The following is a 10822-nucleotide window of genomic DNA, read 5'->3' as shown; positions in this document are numbered from 1 at the left end:
GTTCTCCTCCCAATATGACAAACTGGGAAAATGCTTGTAATATGTTCATGGATATTACGTGACTTGGTTTCCCTTAGGGGTACACCAATAGAGATTTTTAGGCCCAATACCAATATCCGATTTTTAAGGAGGCATATCAGCCGATACCGCTCTGATTTCCAACACAGCGTGAAGAGCTGCCTTCAGCTGATAAGTCTGTTGTGGTGGAAGGGGAGGGGGGAAGGAAGCGGGGGGCAGATCAACCCCTCCCCTGTAGTGAGGGAGAGGGCAGGGGCTGCCCAGCTGGGGCATGGCGGGGTGTGGAACAAAGCCGCGGCTTGGGGGCAGCTCTCCCCACTGCTTGCACCCCAGAAGGACACTGGGGGGGGCACATGTGCCCCTGGATCTGCGCAGGGCAGGGTGGGCAAGCTATGCCTGCGGGCTAGAGCCCGGCTAAGCTGGGCTCTTCTCACTGGGCGCTGGGCTTGGGGCGGGGGCTATAGAGGGGCCTGCAGCCACCCCAGATTTTGCTGTTGCTCCCTCCCACTGCCACCGCCGCCATGCACAGCCCCGGCTCTTCCCAGTTCAACCCCCACCTCCCCTCACACACCAGAAAGAGCCGGGGCTGCACCAGGCACGTGGTGGCAGTGGCAATGGGACAAGCCACGGCTGCACCAGATGTGTGGCAGCAGTGGTACGGGGAGGGAGCTGTAGTGAAATTTGGGATGGCTGCAGCCCCCCCACCCCCATAGCTCCCGCCCTGAGCCCAGCCACCAGTAGAAGAGCCCAGTGCAGCCTTGGCTCCAGCCCGCCCACCCCGTACACATCGGGGGGCACACCCCATCCTGTGCCCTCCTGGAGTGCAAGCAGCAGCTGGTGCCACCCCCAAACCGCAGCTCCATCCCATGCCCTGCCACACTCCAGCTGGGCAGCATCTGTCCCTGCCCCTGCCCTCTCCCTCACTGCTGTGGGGCGGGATTGATCTGTCCCCCCACCACACCCCTTCCTTCCCCACCTCCCCTTCCACCACAATGAACTTACCAGCTGGAGGCAGCTCTCCACACTGCCAGGCTGTGCTCCTTGCTGTGTGAGTGCTGCACTGCAGCTGTGCGCATGCACAAGCATTTATCGGCCAAATTATCAGCTGCATAAGGCCAATTTCCGATGCAGCCAATTTTCTTTATATTGGTACCGATATGGAACTGATGTATCGGTGCACCTCTAGTTTCCCTGTTTGCTTGTTTTGCTCCTGCCTTACTGCATGAAGTTAAATCCCAGAAAGGTGCCAAGAAGCCTCAGAGGTGGGGGGAATTAGCTGAACCTGCCTGAGCTATGGATAGAGAGGTTAAACTTACATAACAAAAGGTAGGTGTAGGACTCTTTTTGTTTCATATCATGGCCCTGCATGGTTTGTGCCTTTGGGTGGAAGAATAAGCAATGCAATGTTTGGAACAAGTTGATTCTGAGTCACTTCAATCAACAGCTTTTCACAGATTTCTCCCTAACAAGGTCCAGGGTTTAGTGCAGACAAACCACACCCCCGAGCAAGGCTGGAGACCTGCCACCTGTGGGAGTGAGCCCAACCGAAGCCCGAGAAAGGACAGCAGTGCAACTTTATGACATGTGAGTGCCTTTACCTTTCACGAACCAAGGACAACTCCTCCTGCATCAGGAAGGCCATATTCTGAAGTGCCACAGCATGGAGTTCAAAAGCACTTTTATCCTGGAAGAAGATACAAGCAGCATAATGTTACCAAGGGACATCATGACCTCAGAAAAGATGACTACAGCAGCTGAAGATGCTTATACCCAGCACACAGCTTATACCCATGCTTATATCCAGAACCACCCATCCTAGCTTTTAAAAAAGCACCGAACCTCACTAACCTCATCATCACCAGAAGCAAATTCCCTGTGACCCAAACCATACCTCATGGATCCAGACCATGCCAGGACAAGAGGTGCAAAACCTGCCAACACATCTTCACCACCTCCACAATAACTACACCCCACAACAGAACCGTCAGCACAGTAAGGAGTCATCCCTGGATCTTACATCTGCACCTCCAGAAATGTAATATATCTCATCCAGTGCACTACATGCCCTGATGGAAAATATGTAGGAGAAGCCAAACAGCAACTGTACACCAGAATGAACGCACACTGAAAATCAAACCTGTGCGGGCACACTTCTCACAAGACAATCACTCCCCTTTTCCAATCTCTCAGTTCTAAACTTCAAAAGGGGCTTACAAAACACCTCTTGTAGACAAGCTTACGAACTTCACTTCATAAATCTACTGGATACAAAAAATCATGGACTCAATATAGACATTGGCTTTCTGACACATTACAACCTGCCTGACATCTGATTCACTAGGTACCTGCCAGACCTGACCGTTTACACTTTTCTTTCCCCCTTTCTCCCCTCCCCTACTTTTCTGCCCTTTTTCTACCTCAAATTACCATTACTGTAGTCTCCCTGACTCACCTTTGGCTTTCCCCCCCCCCTGCTTCTCCCTCCCCTCCTCCCTTCCCTGCTTTACCTTTTGCTCTACTAATTTCTACCTATTTACATTCTCACTGACATCCTCTCACACTTTTAACCTCTCCCATTCTTTGGAGTCTCAGAACAACAGAGACTTCTGATGCCTGAAGAAGGGTGATTGTGCCCGAAAGCTTGCTAAGAACTTTTTTCCAACTACTCAAGTGGTCTAGTAAAAGATATCACATCTACTCAAAGGACCTTGCCTGCCTATACCCAGCACAGGCTCTCCAAATCCAACCTGCTACCAGGGGCCCTCTGTATACATATACAACTGGGCAAGTTTTATTTCTTGATCAGAATGCTGCCTCAGTGAAGACAGGCACACTGCAAGCCTCCAGACAGCCAGAGAATACACTGAGCATGGTTAGCAGAAACACCCTCCCATCTTTGGAGAAGCAGTATTTGATGCTGAGGGATCTAGAAGAGAGCATTTTATAACAGGAGAAAGGAGGATCCTGCTCTGTTATGGAAAAGAAGTTCACTAATTCTCATGCTTTTTAAAAAAAAAATACAAGCTGTAAATGAGGAGCAACATTATAAACTTTTCCTCTGCTACAAAAAAGGCCTAATAGGTTAACCAGAAGTGAGGGCATGACCAACAGGTCAGTAACTATGGTCTGAAGGACATCACAAAGCTCTGGCTCAAGTCAGGTAGTGGAGAGGAACTAAGCAGCAGGACATACTCATTCCTCATGTCCTTGGTGTGATGCATAAGGAGAGCTAGGGCACATGTGCACCACATAGCAAAGTGAGCACATAAGGCTCAGGTAATCCACAGTAAAGAACCATAGAAAAGAGGAATTATAATACTGGTTCCAAACTAAGAACTAAAGCTTGAAGCATGGCTGACAGGACTAGGGCCTGTTTCTCCCTTGCCTGGCATACTGGATAGCAGCTTGCACGTATGCAAAGTGCATGTTACACACAATGATTTGCAGCATTTTACACCCTCTTGGTAATCCCTTTGTACAAGTACTAATTGCTTTCCAGGGTGCCAGGCTATGGAGAATTATGTCAATAGGCATCATAGTGATCCATTTATATTGTGCTTGCAACATAAAGAAGAGCCAAAATCCCACAGAGGTGTTTGTGCTGCAGCACAACTGGCTGTATGGGACCCTTCCATGCAGCCACTGATGTGAGGTTGTGCTAAGGTGTGCTGTAGAAAGGGAGGGAGCTATCCTGCACTCTGGGAGGACCCACTGACTGGGGGCGCCTGTACACACCACAGGTTTTAATCCTTATTAAATTAAACAGGTTTATAAACTTTAAACTTGTTTATTTCGAAGTGTCACGTGTGTTTACCCGCACTAGGTTTTCAAACTAATAGAGCCTTGAAGCGTCACATCTATGTTATACACGCTAAGTTTTCAAATGAATTAAGCTGGGTCCCTGGCTGGCACTGCAGGAGCGCAGGACAGTTCAGTACTGCCCCCCCCGCCACCCTGGCCTGGGGCCCCCTACCCACCCCATGTCCTGCCACGTAGCTCTGGAAGTAGGGAGCTGGCAAGCCACACAAGGAAAAAAAAATGGAAGCAATTTGAAAGCAAAAGCAATGCAAAGGGGTGAACTACAAAAAAGTTGCAGCGCCATCTGGTGAACAAAGAGGCTCATTACATGTCTTTGAGTGCTTTTGTGCTTGCACGCAACAAATCCATGGACGCGATGCTTTAATTCCCAGCGAGCCAGACTAAACTACGTCCAAGGAGTTTTAGTTTAATGAATAAGAAAAACTTTAGCACATTGGAAATCCCGCTCACGCAAACAGACACACAGTTGTAGCACATGAAAAGGCAAAAATTGTGGCGTGTACATGAGCCCTAGAATGTCATTTGAGGCACATTCTACATACAGGAAGTGTGCTGCCATGATGCACTATTTCTCTGAGATTCTCCCATGCCCCTCTGTAGGGTAATGAAGCATGACACATGGGCCCTGACATAATATGTCTGAAATATAAAGAGCAGATTACTATTGTTTCAAATTGACATAGTATGTTGAGCTGAATACAAAAAAAAATGAACATAAAATCCAAGGAAAGGAAATGACCTGAAGGATGGTAAAAACGGTCAATTATTTTGGGCAAAGAATGTTTTCCATTAACAGCTACTAAAAATAAACTTGTTCCAGGTTTCAGAGGGGGGCAGGGAGTACAGTATCAAGATAATTTACTACAAATCTGAAAGAAAATAAGGAATTAACTTACCCAGTCCTGCTGACAATACGTATTCATTTAGTGAGGCTAAACGGTTCATAATGTTCACAGGTTGACAATGATTAAAAATGCACTTTAATACAGAGGAAAACAACTGAAATTTATTTTAATATCTTATGGTAAGGGAGGAGATTAAGGGTTAGTGTGAAATCTCTAATATCTCTGATGGAAGCTGTATTCTTCATATGAGAAGAAGGGGGTAAAAAAATGAATTGAGGCATATCTCCAAGGTAGCACTGCTGAGCATCTGAGGCAGCTATAATATCCGAGTCCCCTTCTTGTTTACCAAAACCAACCACCTGAAAATTCAAAGGTCAGATGGTTACCAGAAAAAAACTTTAAAGTCTGGATGCTAAAAGTCAAACCTATGCTTTTAGTTCATAGCCACCAATTTCCTAAGTGAGTTTAGCTAAACATTACATTTCTCCCATGGGCACCTGATGATCATAGTAGCAGAGATCAAATAAAAGCTTTTGTGAATTTTGCAAACTGCAGACTTCTCTATTAAATCCTTGTCCCAGGAAAATGCTACAAAGACTAAATTAAAAGTGTGGTCCTCTCCTCCAATGTGGGTGTAATTAGAGATCGGAGACTGAGATAGAGGAAGTGCTATTTGCAATTCTAGCTTTTAACTATGTTTAAAAAGTGGTGGTTGATTTACAGGCAAGGTTCTTCGTGATATCCTTTAGTAGACCAACTGAGTAGTTGGAAAAAAGTTCTTAGCAAGCTTTTGGGTGCAATCACCCTTCTTCTGGCATAGGAAGTCTCTGCTGTACTGAGACTCTAAGGAATGAGAGAAGCTAAAAGTGTGACAGAGTATAGGAAGAAATTGGTAAAACAAAATGTAAAGCCGGGAAGGAAGGGATTTGTTTTACATGCATCTTCACAGGACTCTATTTTGAAATGAGTCAATCACGAGAGCAAGACTAAAAGAAAAGGAAAGACCCTAGAATTTAAATAAGGAAATCATTATCAATTCAGATATTTCAAAAAAAGTGGTGGGAAGGACACTAATATAATGGATTACTGATTCCAAACATACTCACATGGAGACTGAGTGCCTTCTTCTCATGGCCTCTGTGAGCTCTGAACCAGTCAACCAGGTCTGCTTTGGTAAATGATTTTAGTGCCTCAATCTGAAAACCAAGGACAGAATCCTCAACCTTCCAACTACTACACTGATATTATACAACATCCTCATTTCCAGCACTTAAACAGCATGTGAACATCTCCACCAGCCTTATTACCTTGTCCTTTGATCCATCCCTGAACAACGGTTGCAGACATTTTAAGCCCCAGAACTGCTGAGTTTCTACGAGGCAGATGAGATCAAGCTTTCTATTCAAGAAGCAATATCCACTAAGGTTGAAATCTTGGCCCCACTGAGATCAGTTAGAGCAGGGGTTCCCTACCTTTTTATGCTGAGGACTGGCAAACTGCAGACCAGCAGTGACTGTCATACTACGGACCAGCAGCCAACCCTTTTTTATACTCAGTATAAAAAAGGGTTGGCTGCCGGTCCGCAGTATGCTGGTCACTGCTGATCCATAGTTTGCCAGTCCGCGGTCACTTCCGATCTGGCAGCCAACCCTCCTGTGGAAAGGCAGCCAACCCTTCGCAGCCCAGTACTGGACCACGGCCCTGGGGTTGGGAACCCCTGAGTTAGAGATTTGCCACTGGCTTAGCTAGAGCAGAATTTCACCTTGTATTTCAAATGCAAGCATCTAATAAGACAAAGACAGACAATAAAAGATGCTTATTATTAAGCTGAATTCATTACCTCGTGGGCAAGTCTGTCAAAAAAATACTGCTGTGTCACTATTTCATTCCAGTTTCTGTCCACCTCTTCCCCAAGATAGGAATCCTCACATTCTTTAATATTTATTAGAACACTGACCTGTGAAAAAACACACTCATACTTATTACTCTGTAGGGAAGCCAACATCCTTGGGAAAGGAGGGGGATTCTGTTACAGAAACCCTAATTAGCATAAGATGTGGTCTAGTGCATTATTCAAAGCAAATGTTTAACTTGTGCTAAATGCAATTTTGGTGTCTGGGGCATTTGCTTTAAGTTCTGAAATACTAACAGTTCTTGAGTCCTTTGAACAAAATTGTCCACGTCCCCTGAGCCCAGCTAAAGCCATCAGGAGAAACAAGAGACCTATCACAGGGTGGGAGGCTCAAAATCCACAGGAGATGAAAAAAAATCAAAGCATTCCCTATTTAGTTTTGATGCCAACCCCAGAAAACTCCACCATGCACTGCAGCCAATGCCGGGAGTATGGAGCTGGAAGGTATCCCCAGGTCATCGAGTCCAGGCCTCTGCAGTTAGAGGCAGCCACATCATACACATTTGTCCAAAGCTGTCTCTAAGAACATCTGCTCCAGACCCTCTCATGCACCCACTTGAAAAATGCCTGACAAAAAACAGACAAGGTTCTTTGGGTAAATCTGAGATCTTTTATTAGACCAACTAAAATAGTTGGAAAAATTCTTCTTTGCAAGCTTTCGGGTACCAACACCCTTCTTCAGGCTGAGGAAGCACCTGCAGTTGTTCTGTGCTCTTCCTGGATGGAATAAAATAAAATAGAAGCCAGAGGCCAGTATGCAAGAATGCCAGCCAGTGAAAATGCAAATTGGGACAGTTGGTGGGTGAGAAAAAACAGGCTCATCACAAAAAATAGGCTCTTCAGTACAAAAACAAGCAATGGCCAGAAGGAGGACGAGAACGAGAGAGACAAGGGCACCATCAATGCCTACTGCCCTGACAAACAGAAATATTTCCACTTCCTCCGTCCCAAAGAGGACGCCAGTGGCTTTTGACACATCAGGAAAGGAGCAGAGCCATTCTTACCCTGTGCATTTCAACTGCTTCTCTCGTTACCTGAGCACTGAATGCTTCTGTAGTTAAAATCTTGAGTTTTTCCTCAAAGCACACAAGAAATTCTTCTATTTTCTTGTCAACTAATTCAGTGCTGAAAGAAACAAGGGAAACTTCAGAAATAATATTGCTCCCTCTTGATCCAAGTACTGCCCAAAATGTAGAGTTCTGCGGGTAGTTCCAGTTAGGAGGATAAACTGACGCTGGAGGCAGGGATTGCTTTAACGTCACCTTCTCTTTTTATACAAACAGTAGAGAAGTCCTGTTTCCTAGAGTGCTGGAAGAATGAAAAGCAGGATGGTTTTCTAGCTCATGGCTCTAAACCTTTCAGGCTGCATCCAACCCAAAGCATCTCTAGCAAGGTTGTGCTACCAGCGTTTCTGTGGTTGTGGCTGGCTGCCTGCTGCTTCTGTTTCCTTTGCTGATACTCTTGGTGCTTCTCTCCCTCACAACACACACACCTGCCTGCTATAAACAATACCCAGAAAAAGCTGCTCTGATCACATATTTCAAATTTCTCAGTGAATTGGCATGAAACATTGTTTCAGGTGATGCCATATTTCCACATATAGGTTTGAAGACTGCTATTGTTTCAGAAAGGAGTTTAAAAGCTGCATATGGCTATCTTAAATGAAGGGTACTGGTTACATAAACAACTTCAATGATTTCTTATTGAACCCACAATAATATCATGAATAACACTGGAAGGACATAATAAATAAGTAGCGGGAAATGAACAATTTAAAGTCTGGACCTTTAGCGCCTCACAATATCTTTGCTATCCACACAAATGAATAGATATGAGAAGACTATACCCATGTTTCCTAAGGGTAAGGTTACCATATTTCCAGTTTCAAAAAAGAGGACACCTGCCAGGGAGGGAGGGAGGGTGGGGAGGCAGTGATATGTCTGTGCCCTGCCCCTCACTCCCAAGCCACAGCACCCCCAGCCCTGCTGCTGCCCCTCACTCCTGACCCACAGTCTGCAGCCCTCTGACACTACCTGTTCCCTGCACTCCCAACCCACAATCCCCTGCCCCACCCCAGTGGCCCTCACTCCCAAACCACAGCCCCCCATCCCTCCCAGTGCCCCTCACATCTGACCCGCAGCCCCTTATACCCCCCACACAAGCCCTGCTGGTGCCCTTTACTCCCAACCCACAGTCCCTTGCCCTGCCCAATGCTGCCAGTGCCCCTCACTCCCGACCCGCAGCTCCCTGCTCCCCCTAGCCCTGCAAGCGTCTCCCAGCTGCCCTGCCCCATGAGCAAAGGCACTGGTGTGGCCACGCAGCTCCCTGCTGCCCCTCCCCTGCTCCCTTTCCCCGCTGGAGGAGAAGGCATCTCCTCAGCCTTGCTGCCGCCCAGTGCCGGGGAAAACTTTGATGCTGAGCAGACCAAAATCCTGGACATCTGTTGATATTTTTTTAAAATGACCGGATGGAGATGGGAGGACCCAAAAAGGGGACGTGTCTGGGAAAACCCGTATGTATGGTAACCCTAGCTAAGGGGCAAAAGAAAGCCATTACCTGTTTCAATTTTCAACTTTTCCCTGTCTAAAGGAATATGGTTACCTGACAGATAAAACTGGTCAGTCTTTATATGTAACAAGAAGAAAATACTACTACTACTGCTGGCATGTTACTGGCAAACTATCTTACATTAAAGACTGTGCACAAGCTCAGGGTCTCAGACACAGGTAAGTGGGGTGCAGGAAAGCAGCTCTGATACAGGAGTAACAGCTGTTTAGAAGCATATTCCCAGCTGCTGTACCCACTGGACTGAAATTTCCAAGGAGTTAACATGCAGCAATGCACATGGGGGACAAGGTAATAGCAGAGAGGTGCATGTATTTCTATTGTTTCCAGATTGTCTGCATCTATTTTTTATTTTTTTTACAAATTAATGGTGAACAAGAGATCTATTTAAAATTCAGCAGTCAGCTATCAACTTGAAAAAAATTAATAGTGGGCTTAAGATAAAACAGCATTTGAAAGTTCATTTATTCATTTGCCTTTCTGAAACTGAAATTAAGGTTTCATTGGCATATGAAAAATATGTGTAATTTACTATTCATAGTAATCTAATGCTCTTTTGTGTGTCATAAAGCATTAGTGTGTTCAAAGCTGTGCTATTTGCCATACGATTATAGAGAAATAGAGGGCAACTCTAGAAACTGACTGATCACCAGGAAATAAGTGTCCCAAGCTCCCTGCAAAGGAGGAACAGCTTGTGTTATTCTTTAGCTATTATCACTGACCATCCCTATGACCTTCAGAGAGGATCATCATGCCATAAGGACTGCTTGACAATGGAGAGAATTCCAGTCCTTCATCACTTGCAGCTCTCTGCAGCACTGAAACTAAAATTAAAACTGCAGATGGAAAAAGCTACGGTCGTAGTGTATATCAAGTCAGACATTTTTAAGCCAGTGGAGTCTGAGCCAAGACAGCAGACTAATATGGTTAAGGCACATTGGTGTTTGTAGCCAACAGCACACACTGGAGTAATGTGGCCAGCAACATGACTAGGAGTCTCTGATTCCCCAAATTCACAATGACCATGTACCTACCCATACCAAGGGGCAGCCCTCAGCACAAATATGAAATAAGGCTTAAACTTTTGCCTCATGCTGGATCCAGAGTGAAATGTCTTAATCATTCTGCGGCCACATCACCACAAGTATACTCCACCTAACTAAACAAACAGTGTATTTGCAAAGAACTTCCAAGTGACGACATTGCAACATATTACTAAGAGCTTTATCTGGCTGAACGGGAAAGATCAAGGGTGAAATACATCTAGCAAGAACATTAAGATCTTCTACACTACTCTATTGTCAGTAACAACGGATACAGAATAAAACAGACCATTTTTGTTTTAAAATGAACTAAATGTTCTGCATATAAGCAAGAGCAATAATTAGCCGCTCAGCTTTACACATGCTCCAAACTTTTCACTATTAATCCCCAATTTCTTTACATTTCAGTACATTCACTTTCAAATAAATCTGATGCATTCATGTGGAATGGATACCATGAGGCTGTTTGGGGTATTTTATGCACTGGAAAAAAATAACCCAGTTACTAAAACCATGCAAGTCTGTGATATGATATTTGTATGACACCAGATTGCTCCTAACCTGATGGGAAGAAAAATCCAGGACCTTAAAGAAGACCTAACTCATTGTGTGTGATCCAG

The 10822-nt window shown here is 45.3% G+C and overlaps 1 protein-coding gene across 3 annotated transcripts in view; it reads right to left on the bottom strand.

Annotated features, from left to right (window-relative positions):
* Positions 1-1595: 1595 nt before the first annotated feature.
* LOC102569440 (nardilysin) overlaps positions 1596-10822 on the bottom strand; it is a 47087-nt gene continuing 37860 nt past the window's right edge. For 2 of the 3 annotated variants that reach the window (XM_059727845.1, XM_006259612.4), the window contains 4 exons: positions 7629-7719; positions 6523-6639; positions 5789-5878; positions 4014-5041 (listed from right to left, as the gene is read on the bottom strand). In XM_059727845.1, coding sequence (XP_059583828.1) covers positions 4844-5041; positions 5789-5878; positions 6523-6639; positions 7629-7719 — 496 coding nt within the window. In that variant the 3' untranslated portion in view covers positions 4014-4843. Of the gene's footprint in view, positions 1703-4013; positions 5042-5788; positions 5879-6522; positions 6640-7628; positions 7720-10822 lie in introns of those variants that run through there. The other variant, XM_059727846.1, reaches the window with a different exon arrangement.

Source organism: Alligator mississippiensis, chromosome 5 (genome assembly GCF_030867095.1).
Source record: "Alligator mississippiensis isolate rAllMis1 chromosome 5, rAllMis1, whole genome shotgun sequence".
Lineage (NCBI taxonomy): Eukaryota > Metazoa > Chordata > Crocodylia > Alligatoridae > Alligator > Alligator mississippiensis.
The sequence above is the reverse complement of the archived record's forward strand: the minus strand, read 5'-3'. Positions and strand labels throughout refer to the sequence as shown.